The sequence below is a fragment of the Sander vitreus genome, chromosome 17 (genome assembly GCF_031162955.1).
Source record: "Sander vitreus isolate 19-12246 chromosome 17, sanVit1, whole genome shotgun sequence".
In the NCBI taxonomy this organism is placed as follows: Eukaryota; Metazoa; Chordata; class Actinopteri; order Perciformes; family Percidae; genus Sander; species Sander vitreus.
The window spans coordinates 11,479,316-11,501,202 of NC_135871.1; the positions used below are offsets into that span (position 1 = coordinate 11,479,316).

At 40.9% G+C, this 21,887-nt stretch overlaps 1 protein-coding gene across 1 annotated transcript; it reads left to right on the forward strand.

The window, feature by feature from the left end:
• The first annotated feature begins 1,653 nt into the window (after positions 1 to 1,653).
• LOC144532797 (uncharacterized) lies at positions 1,654 to 15,186 on the forward strand. The gene is made up of 15 exons (XM_078273733.1): positions 1,654 to 2,515; positions 5,728 to 5,828; positions 6,092 to 6,218; positions 6,344 to 6,393; positions 7,502 to 7,607; positions 8,195 to 8,353; positions 8,461 to 8,578; positions 8,659 to 8,720; positions 8,980 to 9,105; positions 9,187 to 9,275; positions 9,365 to 9,511; positions 9,659 to 9,855; positions 10,176 to 10,305; positions 13,294 to 13,487; positions 14,349 to 15,186. The coding sequence occupies exons 1-15, from the start codon at positions 1,654 to 1,656 to the stop codon at positions 14,590 to 14,592; spliced, it is 2,712 nt and encodes a 903-aa protein (XP_078129859.1). The 3' UTR covers positions 14,593 to 15,186.
• The last annotated feature ends 6,701 nt before the right edge of the window (positions 15,187 to 21,887 follow it).

Below are 21,887 nucleotides of genomic sequence, written 5' to 3' on the forward strand. Positions count from 1 at the left end.
TGTAGCTCTCAGCTTGTATGTGTCTTGGCCTTTTAGTTTTGCCGTGTCATGCTCAAATCTGAGCTAAACTGAACTCAAATAGTTTCTCATCTGCTGCTAATTCTGAGGCCATGTTTCTCCCAGTGGAAACAATCGTGCGGGTTTCTGAGTGACACGGGTATAAAAGCACTTTTCATTCCACTACAAAGAGTCTTCAGCCCTGCACTAACTCTGTCAATAGTCAGCTGGCCTCCCACTGAAATCACCTGGAGGTGTAATTTGTGCCTAGCAACTAAGTCTCTCTGGAACTTTACCACCTGAAATGCTCAGGGTATCTAGAAAAATTTGAAAGCACTACTTTTGCTTCTATCTGCTGCCAGTGTGCAAACACTACTACTGCACACCAACAAATTGTTTAGCCTAATTTGAGAATAGTTACTGGTCAGCTTTTATTTGGGAAAAAATAGTCATAGTGTTGTTAAAACCCCAATAAAGGCAACCTTTGTGGTAGATTTTAATTAAATTAATTTAAACATAGAGCTGAGTTTTCCATATGAATGTGGGTAGTATAATGCATATACAGAAGAATATATGAATAAAAAGAAAAAGAATAACTTTAAACTGAAAGAAGTTAATCTAGATTTTACACACTCTGGGCAGGTAAACATCTTGCCTATTGGAAAGTGGCTTGTAAGCTACATTTCTAAAAGGGGAGAACCAAATGCTGATGGGGGGGTAAAAATAGAAGAAACTGAGTTAATGACAGAGTTAAATAAAAAACACACAGTAGCAGCTTCCTTTTACTCCGAAGAGAAACTGAAATATGAGAGGTTACTTGGAAGGAGTAATTATTCTCATCACTGTACTGTCACTTTATGGGCGTGAGAAAAACACACAGATATTATCTTTTCATACAAGCGCTCGATGTGGGTGGTGTGGCATAAAGGTTTTAAGATGATGCTGGATGACTTATCATGTAGCAGAGAACAGGACTGGGCCTGTGGAGTGAAGAAAATGTCATCTGATGCCATAGGGGTTGTATGAGCCAGGCATCCGCCAGCCAATATTCTCACCGGTTTCCATATAGTACATGCTAAGTCTTAGTCCCCGACAGATGACCCATCGAAATTGAACACTGACTTGTAATAATATAATCACATGCCCTGACACATGCACGGTCATGTATGGACACGTGCAATACTGTATTACAAACAAACACACACACACACACACACACACACACACACACACACACACACACACACACACAGTATAATCATACAAATGCAATTTACTGTCATTATCTACATTACATATGCCAAGATTTTTTTTTGGCAGGGTGTTGCTGTCTTATAAGAGCCCTTTGAAACCAGAGCTGTATCTGCAATGATGCTGCTTAACATATCAAAGCCTGCTGATTAAGTCCAGCATTCATTTCAAGTGTTCACCTGACCCGGCATGAATTGGTCCATTTGTTTCACTCCTCTGCTAAGCAACACATGTTGCTGATGAGTGTTTGTGCAGATGCTTAGGCACCTATCACAGGGACAGTATTATATCTCAGAGGTGTGGATGGTTGTTGATCTTCTCTTTAGTCTGCAGAGGTTTATCTGATCAAACTGAAGAATGGTGTGTTTAGCAGTATAGCCAGCGTATGGTTAGGCAGCCACTGCTATGGCAAGTGCAAATGCAGAGAAACAGCGGCCTCGTGGGCGCCCATGGAGGAAGAGCACTCAAAGTCTTACAGGCAGGCTTTTCTTCTGCTCATGTTGGCGAGGTGAGGAGAGGGACACTCTGCAGGAGCAGGAAAAGAAGATGAATGCAGGCCCTCAGCATCCACACTTGGATCAAGAAGAATCAGGTGAGAGGGAGGCTATCCAGATTACAGTAGAGGATCTGGGAATAGTTAACACCAGCTTCACCCTGTCTGAGGAGGACCCCGTGACCTCGAGGAACAGCATGGACCGCTCAGCCAGCTCTGTGTCAGCCTGCCGGAGGGCTCTGAAAAAGCAACGCCTGAAGCCTCTGTCTTCACTCCCTATAGAGTCCCAGGCCCAACCGGCTATCACTTCTACCAGTAGAGAAGATGATGAAGAAGAGGAGGAAGACCCGTTGCTGTTTGAGAGTGGCACTGATGGCACACCATCTTGCGATAGCCTCCTGACACCACCTGTAATTAAGCTGATACCTCCCACTCCCTCCAACGTTGTTGATGAGGATCAGTTCTTTGACAGGAATTCAGAAGAAAGTGTCGCACATACATCTGGCAGTGATGGAAGGTTTGCTGCTGGTGACCAGGAGAGTTATGAGGAAAAGATGGAGAGTGTGGAGGCAGAGGAGTCAACAGAGGAATTCACACTGGCTGAGAATAAGGTCAATGCTGATTATGCAGCTGAGCCTGAAGAGAACCCAAGTGATGAGTGTGGAGAAGAAAGAGAGGCTGTGACAGCCAAAGAGGGGGATAAAGAGAAAACAAAGCCCAGGTTCTTACATTGCGCCTACCAGGTGGCTCCTCTCCCTAAGTACCCCCAGAAAAGTGAGTCTAACAGTGATAACATCTCCAGTGATGTTTCAATGAAATCCACAAATAAAGCAAAACTTATTTGCTCTATTACTAGGAGATACTGTAGATGAGACGATTAATGTTGAATTAATTTGTGTATAATAGCGAGGTACCTCCGTGATGTTTAGAACAGCTTAGCAAAAACACTGCTTAGCTTTGTCATATGGACCTTCCAACAACTCCAAACCTGCCACATTTACCGGTTGTGTGTTTGACTCGTGTAGAAATAGAAAATGAGACATTGTGGTTTAACAAGCAATTAGCAGCAGCTGTGCCCAGTGACTGCATACAGCAACTCCAAAGTCTTACCTTAACTATTTTAAATTATACATTTACTCTAACCTATACCCACTGAACAAAACCGAGGTGATTGTATTTAGCCAACAAAATAAAACATTAATTAGACAAAATGTTGAGCTGTTGCACAGAATGATTTCTTCTTTTTAATAAGGCTAACTGCTAAGATAGGCTAAACAATAGGCATTTTGCCCAGATGCATGTTGACATGTCACAGGAGGACTGGGCAGCTGTAAATAATGATTCAGTTTCAAGGTCCTGGTATTGTACATACCAGCCCACTATCACACTCTCATGGCTTACTGGGACATTTGAATATAACTGAGCCATTGTTTATATTAAAAAAGGCTGAGCATAAAAAAAGAAAAACGAGGTAAAAAGAAAACAAGCGTATTTCCCAAAATGTTTCTGTAAAGTGCTCATATTATGCTTTTTGGCTTTTCCCCTTTCCTTTATTGTGTTATATATCTTTTTATGCATTATAGGTTTACAAAGTGAAAAAGCCCAAAGTCCACCCCAAAGGGACTTACCATCTCCAACAGAAAACCCTGTTCACAAACTTCTCCAAACAGCTCTATTGTAGTCCAGCCTTTACTTCCGTGACGAACGTGCATCACTTTGTAACACACGTTATAATGCTCGCCTAGCTGCTAGCGTGGCACGCTCTAATACTGCAAGCAACTGACTAGCTAGCAGTACTTACTGCGCATGTGCGACTCCCAACAAAGATGGAATAGAAATGCGATGTCTCACTCTGTAGCTAAAACAGAGAGCTCAACACACAGGGTGAAAAGAGGAGCTGCAGCAATGTGCAGTACAACAAATATATGGTGTTTTCTGAAAAATAAACCACATAAACCTATTCTGGTACAACCTCTTAATACAATTATGAATCTGAAAATGAGCATAATATGAGCACTTTAATGTTCATGTTTTATTTTAAAGGAAATTGTCACAAAGGTTGTCTTGGTTTCTTTCTCTGTCATAGGAAGCTTCAACACTGGAATAAATCTTTTGTCATTTACTGAGCACAACTTGGGTGAGTTTTCTTGAAGTAAATTTGCAAGTATTTGTATTTAAACCTTTCTGCTTCCATTTAGGCAAACTCTAGGTGAGAGGTAAATGGCACCAGATGATGGTTCGCTTCATCCAGCTGTTGAGCTCAGATCTCAGTTCCCCATTCAGATGAAATTGCAGTCATTATGTGACATGGCTACAGTACCTCGAACGCCTCCTTTGGGAGTTGCAGAAGTTCCCCTTTGTTGGAATCCCTTTTTAGCCATTGTGTGTATATTCCCAGTGTGTGGCTGTGCAGGCGGTTCCCAGGTTTTGGGTTCCTGTGACTCAGCATGCTCTCCTCCCTCAGTCGTCTCTCAAAGAGCTTAATTTCTTTTCAAACCAGAGGAGGACAATAATACTGGAAACGATAAGCATCACTTTTGCCTATCCATTACATAAATGTGCTGAAAAGTTCTGACTCTAAAGCTTTGCTTTGCCATTAACCCTGTGTGTGTCTGTGTGTGACTAGTTGTCAAACTTGTCACAAACCAAACCTATTGCTCAGTGTGTTTGTATTGTGTGCGTGCAAGGATGCAATGTGTTTGTCTGTACTAACCAGTCAAGGGAAAGATAACTCCCTCATGCTTTGACTTGTCCTGACTGAGCCAATTCAGACTGGGAATGATGTCCATCTCTCCATTACTGGTGATTTCACCCTTTAAGGCAACATCAGGCTGCGTCCCTAAGCCTGCCTAAATTTTCCTGTCCTTTGTTTTGATTGGCCTTTTCCTGGACGACGCAGGCTGTGTGAAGTCTGAACATGGCTGTGGTAGGGTGGGTGTAATGCTACCCTCCATTAGCATTCTCAGACAGCTCTCCACCTTGTGTCCCTTCTCTCCATGCATGGTGAGACGAAGTCACAGAGCGAGACTGGAAATGATTTTCTCAGGATCTTATAGCTAAGACTCATCGCTTTTCTCACTTGGCTGTTCTAGTCAAGATGGTTGTGTTTTGCATGCAGTGTTCTGAATTTGCTTAGCTGTAGGCCAGACGATATGATCCTCTACAGAGTGACTCACAGGCCAGCCAGGTGATAAAGAGAGTGCCAGCTCGCTGCCCCCCTTCTTTGTACTCCACTGTCTCTCAAGGAACCAGACAAGATTCCACTGCTGACACACATAAACCAATTACATTATCTTATCTGATTCTGACTCCATCTAAACTCCCATTCCAGCCTTTCAGAAACAGGCCCCTGAAATGAAAAACATGTGTTTAAGAAATTAGGCTGGATTTTTTTGTTAGGTAAACTACTTGAAAAGACTACTGTTTTAAACAGTAAAGGGGCTTGTTACGCTTTAATCTGTGAAGATATGAAACTTAAAGTAGTTACAAATCAGAACTGCAAACATTCCAACATCTATCACATCATAGAGTTGTGTTTCCTGAGAAAGCCAGCCCTAGGTTGGATGCCATATTTTCAGCCTCATTCGTCTTGCTTGTTATGATAGCAGAAAAAACGATATCTGCTCGCTGACCAAGTGACATTTGGAAAATGTAAGAATATGGGCTTTCTGTGGGAAAGAACTTGGGTTGTCAGAGAAGTATGTCATCAACCAGACAGACATTAGTGTGCATGATGGGTTGCCAAGCAACCCCATCTAGCTGCGTCCAGTATCAGCACCAGCTAATGCACTGTAAATAGACCTGGTGACCTGTACGCCAGAAAAAGGCTGAGAAGGCCTGAAGCCATAAGAATAAAGTGGCTTCAAAGAGTGAAAATATGGTCTTCAATAAATAGTTTGTTTCCCATACATGGACGATCTAAGATAGGAATAACTGGGATCAATTCTTATACATTTATCAACTTATTGTTTATTATTACTATGCAGATGAACTAAGCAACAGAGATGTGAGCTGCTCCGACATGCTGAAAGCTGAACTCTGTCGGCTTCCTCACGCTGCCAACATGGACACATTTACTCACCAAAGGGTACGAAGACCATGCAATGAACATTTTTTCATCATCTCTTCATACTGCATATGCTGCATGCTCTACAGCCCACTCATGCACCTTTAATGTATTTAAAGGTATCTACAGAGAGCCACTACACATTCCTGGAAGAAATGTGCTTCATCTGATTTACACTATCTATGACCATGTATTACGACTTCAAAATACTTACTGACAGTGAATTGATTTGACTGGGCTCGATTATCAATCTAATGTTAACTGAAACCTGTATTACGTGACAGAGGCCAGTAACGCGTTCCTGCAGTTTTGGGGACCCACTAACCAGGAGCGCCACTTTCCACGCTTTAACCCAGACCACAGAGCAACAGGAAGAGGAGGGGTCACCACGACAACGACGCATAACCGTTGGTGAGTCTGGTAATATCATATTATGGACAAACAAGATTGTTCTACATAATATTTCTGTTCGGACTAATACATAATGCAAAAATAACCGTACATGTCTCTGTTTTTTTTGTATGGCTTTCATGCAGCATCATATATGCCTCAGTCTAAGGATCAGAATGGAAACTTCCCTGAGAAGGTACTGTAAACCATTAAAGCAAAGGCCTTCAGGGTGGCATCAGCACACAGCCCAGAGCCCTGCCGCAATTACAGAATATGCTCTGTTTATATTTCCCAGCTCCCTTGATCTGTCAAAGCAATGACTCTGCAAATAGTCTCAGAATCTTCGTTTGTGTCCAGGATTCGCCAAGCAAGATTGCTCGTATCCTTAGCGATCCATGTGTTAGCTGAAACACAAAACAGAGAGATTTGTTTGTTTTTTTAAAGGCAAATTGCTCACGTCCTGCACTTATTACCTCCATGCAATATCGGTTTTATTTTCCTCTGGTACCCAATCAACCACATAAGAGAAATTTATGCAACGTGTATCTTAAGCAGCCACGCCTCACACCAGAGGCCCACACTGGGACCCCAAATTAGACAAATGGCTGTAACTATGGATTATTTATGTGGTGTTGGTAAATTATGATTTAATAGGGTTTTTTCTTTTCTAAAAGTCTCTGTCTTATAACATAATAATGACATCCCTAGGACAACCTAACCTCAATTTATCTAAAAGCTCCACAGTCACCTTGTAAAGCCTCTGTTGGCAGCAGGGAAGACTAGTTTTCCTCTCAGGAACACCATAAACAGAGAATATGTGACTAAGGCAACGATGACATAGAAACATGTGTTTAGGTAAACATTTCTTTTCAGTATTTTTAATCACTTGCTTACAGTTAAACACACAGATGTGTTTACTTGCTGTGATATGTCGAAACATGGATATCCAACACAGTCATACTTACTCTAAATGAATCAGTAAAACACACAATGACCAAATGCCTGGTAGTTTAAGCAGGATGTCTTGCCTCCCATTAAATAGGTTTTAACATGCAGCCGTTTGAGTCAGAATCATCTCTTTGCGTCATCATGTGCCGCTCTGTTTGAAATTCCCAACCTTTGCTTACTTTTTGGATTGAGAAATACATACTGTATATAACTGTATAACACCTCAAAACAATAGTTTAAAGAGTATGTTGCTTGGGTGAAGAGGTTTTATAAAAGTAATGAAAGCTGTTTTTCCCATGCCGCTCCTTGTAGAATGTGGTATAACCAGCAGGTATGTAACCTCTCCTTCTCCCCAGGACGTTGACAGACAAGTGGCCAAATGTCTTCAGGAGCTGAACACAGATGAAGTCTGCCAGTGGTTTACTAGTATTGGACTGCAGAAATGTCTTCCCTTCATCAGAGGTAAAACACATTTTTATGACAGTCTCCTCTCCCAGCCCTGTGGTTATATAACAAAGGCAGACATTGCCAATTGGATTTTTGTCCACCGCAGATCAAATCAAAAAATTCTTTTTATGAATGTCAATAACTGTGGAAAAGGAGATGAGGATAATGTAAGATTAAACCTGACATAATCACTGCATAGATCATATGCAATATGCAAGAGGTTTATGCAATAATAAACTTGTCTTACTATCCTTCATATTTCATTTAATCAAAAAACAACCTCTGTCATATTCCTTTTGTAATGTAGTAAAGTAGCTAATAGCTGAAAGCTGATATAAGTCTGTAAAAATGTATATATTTTTGTAAATGCTAACAGTTACATTTTAATTTTCAGATTTCTTCTACTTTCTCGCTCATAAAGATGTCACTTGTGTATTACTACATGTCCAATTTCCACATTTTCATATATATATATATATATATATATATATTTATTTTATTTTTTTATTTTTTATTTTTTTTAAATGAAATGACATTCAGGTATGCAAAGACTTGTCATTTACCTTTAGACAAAAAAAACATTCTAAATGTTTCTCTTTCAGAAGTAAAACTGTGTGGAGCAGATATTGCTTTGGTGGATGTGAAGACTCTGGACATCCTCCATATCGCCACACTGGAAGATAGGGAGCTGCTACTGTCGGCCATTTATAATGAGCTGCACCCCCCCAGCACCATCACCCAGACACTCAACTCTCTGCTTGGTACACTTTTATCTTCACAACATTACAAATAAACATTTACAGCTATTTGACAGCTTGCAAATAAAGTCAATGTCAAGAAGATAACTGATGTTTCTTTTTTTCTACAGAATCCTTAGGCCCTAATAATGTTGAGACATTCACTGCAACATTAGCGTCAATGAGCAAATCTAAGTCCTCTCCTCATGTGAGCTGCCTGAGCATGAACCGGCGTTCCCTCAAGCTCAGGTACAGCCTCTCATTTACAGTATACATTGAAAACTAAAAAACAAGTTTTGTTTTAATGTCTTGGCCTTTTTCCACAATAGAAACAATAGCCAAAACTACAAGGTGCAGAGGAATTCTCAACTGATAGAGATTACTATTAATGGTGAGTAACTGAATTGTTTAAAGGTTAAATATATGCAGTATATCATAACTAATACACTATAAAGAAAAACGATGTACATTTAGAGCATACAAGTGGATGTGAATATGTAATATTCACTTACATATAGCCATATATTGCCACATTATGCAGTGTGTAGCCTGTGGGTTGGCTGTGTTTTGGCTTTGATATACATAAAGGACACGTATGTGAGAATAAATCAGGCTTCCATATTACTTCTGAGTGACATGTTGTGTTGCAGCATCAGAGCGGATAGTTCATCTCAGAACCCCAAAGGAAACAACAGTGGGAAAAATCATGGAGTCATGCATCAAAATGTTGGGAATGACAGAAGATAAGAGCCTTTTCATACTGAAAGAAAAGCAAGGTGCACAGCACATCATGTAGTCTTTATAAAAAATAAAAAAAAACAGACATATGTATTCATATACTGCGCTATGTTTTTAAGGTTTATCAGAGGAGCTCCCACCAGATCAGCAGATTGGGAATCTACTGACATCAGAGAACAGACAATTGGAGCTGCATTTGAGTAAAACGGTAACATTGATCATTTAAATGTAAGGTACCAGGCTTCACCTGACATATAACATTAACAAGATACATTTGTGTATGTTTTTGCATCATAGGAGAAGTCATCAGGTACTGCTTCACAAAATAATCCAGAAGTCAACAGCAATGTCAAAAAAAATGTCGAGGTGAACCAGCCAGCTAAAGAAGAGAGGATCAGGGAGCTAAACCAACAGGTGGACTCACTACAAAATGTCATCCTTCAGGTTAATATCTGTCTTCAACTACATCTATGTAAATATGTAACAGAAAAACATTTGCTCTACATGTAATGATGCCATAACTGTGGTGATTTTATCAGCTTGGTAGTGAATATAATCATGCAGGAACAACTGTTCTTTTGAAACCCAAAGGTCCAGGAGCTCCACCACGGCCTGGTGGCATTTTGCTCAGAGATAAAGAACATGGATGGAGATTTGGATGTAGACAGGCTCAGCTCTGCGGAGCTGATGCAGAGGCTGGAGTTGGTTAAAAGCCAACTCAATAACAAGAGGCAGAGCTTGCAGACCCTCAGAGACAACATTAACAACTCCACTGCTCACAAGAAGAAGTAGGTGGACTGCCTCTGTTAATTAATACCTTGTTCAACAATGCATACCATTTTTCTTCCACCAATGTCTTGTTGTTTGTGCTACTTGTTTGCGTGAGACTGCCGTCCACCCAAACAGACTATGTGATGTTGCTGCATACCAAAAGGTAATCAGGGGTACAGAGACAACACTGCTACTCCAAGGAAAATAAACTGCTGTGTTTATTTAACTCTGGTGAAATTCACATAAAACCTTTACTACATTTGAACTACATATTTCATAAACCATGTATATATGTAAATCTGTGATCTTTTCTGAAATGTGGTCTCCTGCCATTCAGACAGTTGGACATTCGTCTCTTGGAAAAGATGAAGCTGAACTGCCAAGTGTTTAAGGAGGAGATTTCCATGGTACATCTCAACCGGCAGGTGGCTCACCTCCAAAATGCTTTGCAAGAAAGCTATGTTAAGGTACTACTGATCAAAAATTACAAACACCTTTCATGGATTATTTGAACTGCTGCTGAATTTAACCAACAAGCTGAAGGCCTGGAGCTTAGTCAGTGGAGTTTAATCGATAGCATGTGAAACACAGTCACATCAATATGTGGGAAAGCTGTACAGTCTGAGTCAGAAAATGTTTTGATTGCTAAAAATAAACAATGAGAAACTGATATTTGCATCAAAACGACAATATTTATTGAGAGTAGCATGTGTAATACGGCATACTGAAATCAAACTTTTGCTGAAGAAAGAACAGTCAAATTTGTGGCCAATGCTGTCCCCTATGTCTTTAACCATAGCAGAACACCTAACAATGTACACAGTATAACTGGCCTTTTCGTCACTAATGAAAGCCATGTTGTGATAATCACAGACCTAGAGGGTAAATTAATCGACAGAATGTGAAGTTCACATATTTGTTTACAATTTAGAATTAGCACACACTAGGAAAGGTGGTAATAGCTTCCTGATGTGGTAGTTCATTACTTGACACTATTAGGTCCATCATCAGCTTTACTGTCCTGAGTGACAACACAATGCTCCATTCAGTCTGCTCTGTTTCGTTAAGCTGTGCAGTTAGAGAGTGGGTATACAAGGCTGAGTAAAGTCTTTTGGCTGAACATGCACTTTTTCTGAGAAAATGATGTTTAGCGCTGACATCCGAGAGCCTGTGACCATACCAACAATGGAATGTGTGTGACAAAAGCCACTGGGAGAGTGCAATGGAGAAGTGGGCCAGCATGTGTAAAACTATCTCCATCTATCCCCGGAGGAGCCTACTTCTTTTTTAATGTGGCTCTTTTATCCCGTTGGAGAAGCCCTAACGAGGTGCCATGAAAGGACACACGCGGCTTCGGCTTTGAAAGGTGCCCCGTGTCACGTTGCCGCCCCGGGGCCACGTTTTTTTAGGTGCTGAGTTTGTGGGAAAAGCAGCAGCGCTAATGTTTATCATATGACCTAATCAGAGTTAACACACAGGTCAGAGCTGAGGAGCAGCCTGGGAACTGATGGAGCTGCTGCTCTAATAAGGAGCAGACCGCCGTGTTTGGTCTCGTAGGCTGCCCCGCATTACAGACAATAAGGAAATATTTTATCATCGGCAGTCTAATCTCCAGGATCTATTGCAACTGGAGAGCATCAATAAAGCAGCCGAGGGGGAAGGAGCAAGAGAAACAGAGGGAGAGAGTGAGGGGAGAAGGGGAAGGACAGCAACTGGCGGAAATTATTTTAAATAAGCAGTTTAGCTTGGACAACTTGAAAACTTCAGACAGACTATTAAAGAGGGGAAATTGGAATTGGAATTACTGTTTTGCCCACTCTTTAGTCTTACATGTCTGGTGAGGATAGATTGAGTTCTGAGAAAAATGTGCCATGGCATGCCCCTGAATTTAAGAAATGGATAGGGTGCCTCCAGTTGTGGTCAGATGTGGTCAGATTATGTCCCATTACTCTGCCCTCCATGTTCTACACCAAGGTTGATTGGGTTAAAGATCTCTGCTGTAGGAGCAGCCAAGGCATCAGCATTCAGATTGACAGCACTGAATTTAGAACTACCAACACCCATCATTATAAATTAAACGCAATCACTTCCACTTAGTACCTATGTTGTCTGAGCTGTCAGAGGATCATTTCTCACACTGGGTGAAACAAAGATCATGTTGTAGCTTCCTGTGATGGAGGAAAAGTATTGTGTGTTGCTGAAATTTGCAACTTAAAATCAAAATGTTCTCATTAATGAGAAAATAGGTGAGCCGTTATTTCTCCCCCGAGTGACCTTTTTGATCTTGAATAGCCGTGTTTAATTGCCTACTAACAGTCCATTGGTTGTGTATATGGGATATGTCTGGCCCAGGTAGGGTAGGATTTGATGAGATCTTGTGGATAAACAAGAAGAATATGAAGAGAAAATTCCTCAGCCTCTTGGCGTGTGTCCAACATTGAGGCAAACTAAAAGGGAAAATGATGCGCATTAGAGTGTGCTTCTCAAGGGGCTTGGGCTGCGTTTCCGTAGATATATCCTGTCTGGCCCACTTGTCTGAGGAGAGAGAAGCCTTAGCTTTGACCCCTGACCCTGGCAAGGCGGCATCTATTGCTGCAAGGCATTCACATGCCATTCAGAGGGAGGGGGGAGTATGCCAAGAGGCGGGATAAGGGAACATTGGAATTTAGTGGTCAGACTCACAAGTTATTTCTGATCCCTGCAAGCTACTTGTGATGTGATCTCTTCCAAAGCTAATCATTACATCTCGGTGGTCTTCTGGCTTTGACGCAGCCTCAGTCTTATCTCTTGGGGGCCTCCGTGTAGTATTTGTAATCCTTTTCCAAGAAATAATGTTACAATTGTATTTTAAGGAAATGACGATAGTTTATTTTTCAGAAGCACAGAAACATGCCTTTGGAAATGTTAAAGATTCAAAAGGCTTGTGATAAAGATAACTGATGTTGCATGTTTACTTTTGAATCTCTTTAACTGTCTGCCATTTACAGTACCTTAAAAGAACAGTTCGATATTGTGGAAAGCACACTTATTCGTTTTCTTGCCAAGAGTTAAATGATAAAGGCTGGAAACAGGGGGAATCAACGAGCCTGGCTCTGTCCAAAGTCCAAACATCTGCCTACCAGCACCTCTAATGCTCACTAATGTACATGTTACATATTGGTTGTTTAATCTGTACAAAAAAACTAAATTGGAAAACAACAAAATATTGTTTTACATGGGGCTTCCTGTCATCACAGTGTGGTTGGCAAACTCAGTTATGACAAGACTCCGAGAAGTCACTATACTTAATACACATATACTATAAAAATACTACTTCTAGTGTCACGCACAGCATATTTTGCATGCCATTTACATCAATCAACCATAAATAGGCTATGGCCTAACATCTGAAACATCTGCATTTAAGCAGTCTGTTTGTGAATGTGTGTAAATGTTCTTGCTGTTTCTACATTTAGGAGAAAGCTCGGAAAAAGAGTTTGGACATTGGTAGCCTGAGCCAGCTGGTGTCACAGCAGTCTCCTGCCATGCTACTGGTTGTACAGGAGAACCACAACCCTGATGGCCATTATGGCTTCACGTGTCGCTACAGAGAAGACAGCGGACTAGTAGTGGTCAAGGTGGACAACGCTCACCTCTGTGTGGATGACAGGTAACACACAGACACATACAAAACCAAGTTATGTGGTTACTTGGTAAGCGTTCACATTGGCCACCTAGTTAGTGAGAGTAGTATTCAGTATCTCACTCATCCCACCCATTACTTTCATGGCTAATTTTTTTATGCTTGGTAGCTATGGGAATCCATCAGATATTGGGCCCAAAGCAAGCAAACACTGTAATGTAATACTTGGATGCAGAAGAGAGTGAAATGGAGCAGATAAAATACTTTATATAATTAAGCAATTACTGCATTATAAAAACATGCTTAGAATCGCAGCACTCTCAAACTAAGTATTTGCACCCACCACACACACACACACACACACACACACACACACACACACACACACACACACACACACAAACACACACACACACACACACACACACACACACACACACACACACACACACACAGTTGACATCTTGCATCTCTTAGAGACAATCCCGCCAAAGAAAGAGATGTCTGCAAGACAGAACCCCAGAAGCTGAAAAGAGTCAGTGTGTGTTCACTTATCATAGCATCTGTGCCAGTGCTCTTTACTCAGCTATTAAAAAAAATACAAAGGGTTGCTATTTCCCTGTCAGTTTTATTTGGTTGGTTATAAATAAAAACTAATGAAGAGAAATGTTGTGTAAAGGTAATGTTTTTGTACTGATATTAGTTATTGCTTGTTAAATAAGCTTTACAGAGGTCCTGCCTTTACCTGTAGAGAATATCCTGTATTTTTGCCTCTGTGTGTGTGTGTGTGTGTGTGTGTGTGTGTGTGTGTGTGTGTGTGTGTGTGTGTGTGTGTGTGTGTGTGTGTGTGTGCGTGCGTGCGTGCGTGTGTAATAATTGGCCTTGTAGACTGGTGGAGGTGAATGGTGTGTCGGTGGTCAACTCTACACAGGAAGAGCTGACTGACATCCTGCTGCAGGGACCCAGCGCTAAAATTGTTGTCCTTCGCCAGCTCCCGTCCAACCCCACCTCCCAGCAGCCCCCTCTGGTCCTGCAGCGCATCGTCAACCCTAATCCCATGCAAACAATTTGCCCAGAAAGGGATGTGATCACCATGGAAACCCCTCCACAGCGGAAGGTAATGGCTATATGACGATACGACGGAGAGAAAAGAGACAACTACAGAGACTGAGAGAAACAGTGGTGATGATGTCGGTCTGCAGAATGACCCATAATGTGAAATGCCATTTCCTATTTTATTTGTTAGTTATTTATCTCCGTATGTCAACATGTTTACTGTATTAATCAGATGTTCTTTGTAGATGTTTGCCAAAAGCCTTGTAGTTAGGAATGTCAAATAGTAACATGGCTGTCTTTAAAGCCTCACCACATGTACATAACTTCTTGGTAGTTACTCGTAATGTATAATCCATATTGTTTCAATGTATGTGCAGAACAATGCCCATGAAAAACATATTTCTGGAAAAGAAAACAAAGAACACAAACAAAGACTACATTCACTTTTTTTCCTATTTGGATCTCTTCTTGTTCTACAGCATATTTGTGGTATGAGAGAAAATAAAAAGTAAAAGGAAGAAACACAGAGGCAGAGATTTACTCCACTGGATATGTAATAAGCATTTCTTTTTAGCATCCAGCAGGGTAATATCTGAGGGTACAATGTAAGCCTGATGAGGACACAGTATGCTCCACCTTTTTAAAAGTACAGATAGAACAGGATAGAGTAAAAAAACAACAACACGTCCAAAAGCTTAATATCCTGATTTCTCTTTGAAGATTAGACACTAAGATGGTCTGGTTTAGTGTTCAGAGCAGAAGATTTTTTTAAAAACGAGTCACTTCTTCCCTTTGTATGTTGTAATGTAATCCACTGTGCTGTAGAAAATAAACCCTTGGGCCCGGAAATGCCTCATTTCTTAGCCTTGTTCTCCCTCGTTAAGTGACAGTAGATCATGCAAGTCTGACAGAAAGACAGCATGAACACTACCAAACCCTGACCCAGACCCCTGGGGTCTAAAGAGCCTGAGAGGAGAAGTGATGAGATCCGTTTCGCTTGTCATTTGATGAGAAAGGTCACAGGTCAGTCACCAACACATTTGTGCATTAATGTTTTTGTAATCAAAGGCAAATGAGCTCCATAAAATCCCGATGATGACAGGGATGGTATTTTCTGGTTGCCAAACAGACCCACAGGGAGGGAGGAGTATGATACTGGCAAGAGAGAGATTTGAGAGACTTAGTCGCAGACAAGGGAAATTAAAGTCAACCATGCCACAACATGTTAATTTACCCACTGACACAGATGAACCATAATGGCATACCTCAGGAAGCATAACAATATAGTGAGAAGTTATCCAAAACCACAAAACAATGCAATAGCAGGATGTAGACATGTAGAGCTGAAGAGAGAGAGAGAGATGGAGGGAGATAAAGGGGAGAGACACAGAGAGGAAGAGATGGAGAAAAATTGACAATAGTGATGATGCTCATTGTCAAAGTAACCATGCAATAGGGGCTGAGGTCAATCAGGTCTATTCTTCCATTCTACACAGAATGAAAGAGAGAAATGAATAGCACAGTTAAGTAAAGCCACACAGAGACAGAAGGCAGAGGAGAGAATGTGTCATGGCTGTCTTTATGGAAATAAATTAACACTGGAGAAAATGAGACAAAATCCTATAAACACTGCTGCTGGCATGAGTAGAAAGACACAGTGGGATTCCCAGTGACCATCCCTCCCTAGAACACACACTCACAGACTGTGATACTCCAGCTATAAACCACTGCAAGTTGTCAATCTAAAACGCAGAGGAAATCTATCAGGGTGAGTAATTGAAGTGACACCGTGAAACCTTCAAAACATTTTCAAAGATGTTGTCAAGTCAAGAGGACGAACCGCAGGACCCAACACTCTACTGTATGCTAGTCAGGAACATCTGCAGTGAGTTTAACCTGTACAGTGGCCTCCTCCTATACTACCAAGGCGCCTCAGGTTGACCCAGGCTGTACCTGACACGTAGTGGCACAGAGCAACCAACACTGCATCTGGTTTACCTTAGCAGCCTCGGTAAAGCTACATCCAGCACACACTGATAAGCTGTGAGGTGAGCCCGGTGTGGCTGGATTTCTCTCTTTCGCCCAGCGAGCTCCAGCTTTTCACTCTTCAATCCCCCTCCCTCCCACCTCCTTCAACTCTCTAACCACCCCATGACATTTAAGGGTGCCTGGCATCCGTTTGAAGTGGGAGAGGGGGCATAAGCTCTGGTTTCCTGCCCAAATCCCACACAACCCAATAAAATGCATGCAGGTCTGAAGCGAGCCAAAGGAATTCCTGTCCACTAAACGTTAAACAAACAGGACTGGCGTTGGCCTTATATTATACTGTACATGATAAAGAAGCGTTGCTTAAAGCAGACACTACTGTATCTTCCTATTTTTATAATAATCCCTTTGTGCGTTTGTGTGTGACTGTTCCATGAGTCTCAAAATGACAGTTAATGAGGTAGTTAGTAAGATGTTAATTAGAAGATAGTCGTTATTAATATATGTAAGTCGTCTCACATTTTCATGTAGCTCTGTCCTGTAAACCTTTATGTAGTTGATATCGCCATACACCTTCTAGCCTTCTTCTGTTTCAGTAATCATTCAGCAGCAGTGATAGCCAGGAAGGTTAGAAGCAAATCCCAGGGGCTTCTGATTTCATTTTGCTGAGGTGGAAATGGGGCTTCTGCATTTTCCTCTGGCAAATCTCACACTAAGTAGCCGCACTAGGCACTTGAGAAAGTCCCTGGAGATATTTATGTGTTGACCCTCTCCTGGTCAACAGTGTTATTTAACCTTTGTCCCTGATATATTCTTACTGCATTCACTGCCAGTCCAGACAAGCTGGGGAGGTACTGCCATCTACTGGTCGTCTCAGAAACGTCACACCATTGTCTTGAATTGGTGTACAGATGAGAATGCCTCTTGGGGCTGATTATGAAGTGATTGTGATTAGATCCTATTATTGATACAGAGCAGGTGATGTATCAGTTATCTTCCATGAATGGATGAATACCCATGTATCAGATTCATCTGATTACTCTTGGTTACGTTCATTTTTGGGTGTCTGACCTTTACATAAAATGCAGTTCAATTAAATACTCGTACTGATATTTATTCATTTTTTTAACTGTAATTTAAAGTGCTATCATAATCATTTAGAAACTGTATCTGTCGCAGAATGTATTTAACAAATTAAATCTCAAAATGGATCACCTTTCTAGTCAACAACACACCATACAATCCAAGCAATCAACAAGCATTGAACAGTTTAAAAATAATTATATTTATTATATGTTATTTTGTAATGAGATTACTGTTATAAATGTAATTACATTTATTTTCCCTGAAACCCTTTTCCAGTCAGCAGGTTATTTACTATGTCACACAGTCAGATTAAGTATAAAGAAGGGAGAACGTGCGTGATTGATGACCACACTCTGAGGTTAACGTAGGTTTAACTACCCCTAAATTAATGTGTATAGGCTAGATCTGGTGTGGGGCTACTTTTCAAAAGCGGCTGAGAGTCATTTTAACACTCTCCACGCTGCTCAATTATAAGGCTAATGAAAAGGCTATTAGGATTATGTCTAAGGTGTGCTTTTGATGAGATAAATATGTTTTATGGTGAAATTGCTTTGCATAGCCTTTGAGATGATTGCGATTGAGAAAGGTCAGCATAAGGTATTAGTCATTTTCCAATCCATTCTCTCTGAAATATAGAGGGCATAATGGCCCGTGTCTATGTCCAATAAAAGGTTTAATTAAAGCAAGATGAAAATGGTGATTATAAAAAATCATTGTGGAACACAATCAGCAAAGAGTGGCTGGGGTATTTTCAAATTGAGTGGTAGCATAGTGCAGACTACTGTACAAGTAGAAAAGAGAAATTCATTACAAGAGGAAGAAATGAAATGGAAAAAGTGAGGTGGATAATACATCAAAAGAGTTTTAAACCTCTGATGATCTATGGCTTTCTCTTTTTTTAGAAGCTGGTGTTGGGTTATTTGTATAGTAAAAAGAAAAATCTTCCCACACTCTGAACAAGTACTTCATTTATAAACCTCCAGGCAATTTCTGGCATTGGGAACTGTTCTGGCATTACTTCTGTGCTGTGAGGAGTAGGCTCGTCTAGGAAGAGGGCGGAGAGGCAGGAAAGAGAAAGCCCACTAAGGAAAAAAAGTTCAATATTGTTTGTTGGAGTAAATACTGTAAGCAGTATTTTTCAGACTTGGGTAAATCAATTAAAAGTAGCGAAATAACGCATGTCTGAGTTTTTACCTAGGACTTGCTCAAACACAGTAGAGCTATTTCATTTGATGCATTACATGCAAATCATTTAGTGCAGTAAACATCTTTAGAAAACCCTTTTAACCACACCGCTCTCTCCCATGAACCACCTGCGATTACACTCTAGATGGCAGTAGAAGTCTCAGTCTTCTCCCTGTCAAAGAAACATTCTTGAAAGTCTCTCAGTTGAAACCCAACATTTGCAGAAAAGGATGTTTCACAAGAATCCACGTTTGAGAGACTGCCAGCCAAATCCTCAGCTCGGGCTGATTATTTTCTCCTCGATGGTTTGGAAAGTAGGCCAAGGCACCACTAATTCTGATTTGCAGTAAAGGTTTGACACAGGCAACATACATCAAATGCATCATGTTGAAGAAAACACAAGAACAACACGCAAATGCAGGATATTCAATGCTGTTGATGTTTGTGGGAATCGAGCAAGGTTGCTATGTTGCTTACAGTATAAAGACTATACATGTTCTTGCTTAATTAATTTATTTTAGAGCCACTGCCATTAAATAGAGCAAGAGTACAATAAATGCTGTGTGTCTTCTGATTCAAGAAAATACTCAGTTGCACACAAGCTGAAGACTCTGGCTCTTACTAACAGCAGCAGACGTTAAGTTGTAATGGAAAAAAATCTATGGCAGGATACTTGTTGCTTTTATGACGTATGGAGTGTTAAATAAAACCATAATTTGCTGTTTTAACATAAAAATATGACAAGCTCTGGTTGTTTCAAAATGATATCACAGCCCATTTTCCCTCACATTGCACACAGTTCCACAATCTTTTCTTGCGATATTATGTGTAGTCACGCTGACACACAAACCCACAACTAAACAATGTGTAGCAGCAGGTTACATGTACTAGGATGCATAGGTGTATATACTACAGTTTTGCCCATACACTAAACGTGGACACACACACACACACACACACACACACACACACACACACACACACACACACACACACACACACACACACACACACAAATAAAAGGGTTTATGGGGAGTGGTTGATGGCGAGTGAACAGGCCAGAGGAGAAACACACCAGGGGGAATGATGAGAGGAAATGATGCGCATGATGAGTGCTGAATGGTTGGCTAGTGGGACAGACCCTGTCAGACTGTCTGCTAAAGGGGTGGAAGACAGAGAGAGCGATGACTGCAGAGTGGACAAGGAAGAGAGATAAAGCATGAGAGAGCACGAAAAAAATGATGATCAATGTCAAAGTACTATTACTCTGTTACAACCAAGGTTTTCCATGTCTTGTTCTTCATGACCGCTGCACTTCTCTGTGATTGTGCTGCATCTCTGCTATGCAGTTGTAGCCCAACAATGGATGATTACTAACTTGAAGGGTAGAGAGATAGAAAACGGGCCAGCAGCATGTTTTATTCAACTCTTATTACATAAATTCTGTGTTGCAGTTCCGAGTCCTCCTTTGCATGAGTATTTCTGTAGCCCAGAAATGTCTAGGGCTCCCGGTGCTGTATTGAGCGTTGTTTGCTCCCCTTGTCTTCAAGCTTTTCATCTGCAGAGCGGGCCCTCACACAGAAACAATGATGACCCAGTTCTGAGTTTGTCTCTGTCTTACAGCCAGTTCTCTTCTGTCCTAATCATAGTCCCTCAGCTCCATGTGCTGCCGCGCTACCAAGACAGGGGAGAGAGACAGAGAGCGAGAGAGTGAGTGTGTGTGTGTGTGTGTGTGTGTGTGGGGGGGATAAAAAGAGAGAGCGAGGCAGAAAGAAAGTCAGCGGAAAGAGACTGAGAGCTAATCTCCGAGGAGGAAAAAGAGAAAGGATGACAAAATATAAGGATGGATGGATAGCTCTATTCACAGATAGAAACAGAAAGAGAGAGAAAGACAGAGAAGGTTAAACCACAGTCTCTTCACTGATTCATTCCCTATAGAGAGCACATCTAAAGGCAGGATTGATTCCATGACAGGTTGTAGAAGAAGGAAAATGGAGGCCTGATGCACCGTGCTCCTTCATCTGCACATCTGTCTCTGGAGACACAGGAAATCAGGTCATCCTGTTCATCATCAGGTGTGACTATACTACATTTGCTGGCAGGGTTGAGGAACCCTGTTGTGCTTATGTAATATATGAGGACCATACTTTGTGCCATGTACCATACTTGTGAAAATATAAGGAAAGATGTTGGAGTGACATAAAAGGTTGAAAGATAAAACCAACTGATTGAAATCAATGGATTAGGGCATTTCTTGGAAGCATTTAGTGGGAAAAAGCACGTCTCCAGTGAGCTAATTTCACAGTTTTGTATCTCGATAATCTGCTCAGATGGGTTACACATACTGTAGTATCTTTGCTAAATTAGCTGACATTTAAGGGATTTCTTTCAAAGATGCATGTGAGGAGCAGAACAATTTGGAGAGACGTAGGAACACTATTATTTTGCTGTGATGTATTTAAGTGTTTGGCAAGTGAAAAGATGCAAATCAACATGTATACATGTACTACCAATTTCTAATTTGTGTCTCAAACCTTCAGAGTCAAAAAATATATTTGTAAAGTGATGGCATTTTAGCTGTTTGGGGTGTTAGGACTTCTAGGACAGGAGTTGTAGAGTTAAAGGAAATACACGTTTGCTTTCTTGCCCAGAGGTAGATGAAAAGATTGATACCACTCTTAAATATGTTGGTTACATGTGAAGCTACAGCCAGGAGATGGTTATCTTATCTTAGCATAAAGAATGTAAACATTAGCTCTGTCCAAAGGTAAAAAAAAAGAAAAGAAAAATCCCATTCCAGCACCTCTAAAGCTCCCTATTTAAGACGTTATGTCTCGTTTGTTTAATCCGTACAGTCAAAGTGTAACAACGTCAAGTTGTGTTTTTATGTGAGTTTCAACTGGAGCTGTAATCGGGCCTTAAAAGTTAGGCCTGAGCCAGACAGAATTCGGCCCGAGCCCGACAAGTATATTTTGATTGACAGCTTTTTAAAAGCCCAAACCTGTTTACAGCCTAACATTATTCAAATGTGCGCACGCACACAGCTCTTTTGCCTTTATTCATGACTAACGTAGGATATAGGCCACTTGGAAGTTGGAACAAAGAAATAAAATA

Bases quoted from the DNA above. Each gene is read 5' to 3' on its own strand.
- LOC144532797 (XM_078273733.1), top strand. From the start codon at position 1,654: ATGGCAAGTGCAAATGCAGAGAAACAGCGGCCTCGTGGGCGCCCATGG. The intron at 5,829-6,091 runs GTACGAAGACCA...ATTACGTGACAG, and splicing joins ACACATTTACTCACCAAAGG to AGGCCAGTAACGCGTTCCTG. The intron at 8,721-8,979 runs GTGAGTAACTGA...GTTGTGTTGCAG, and splicing joins GATAGAGATTACTATTAATG to CATCAGAGCGGATAGTTCAT.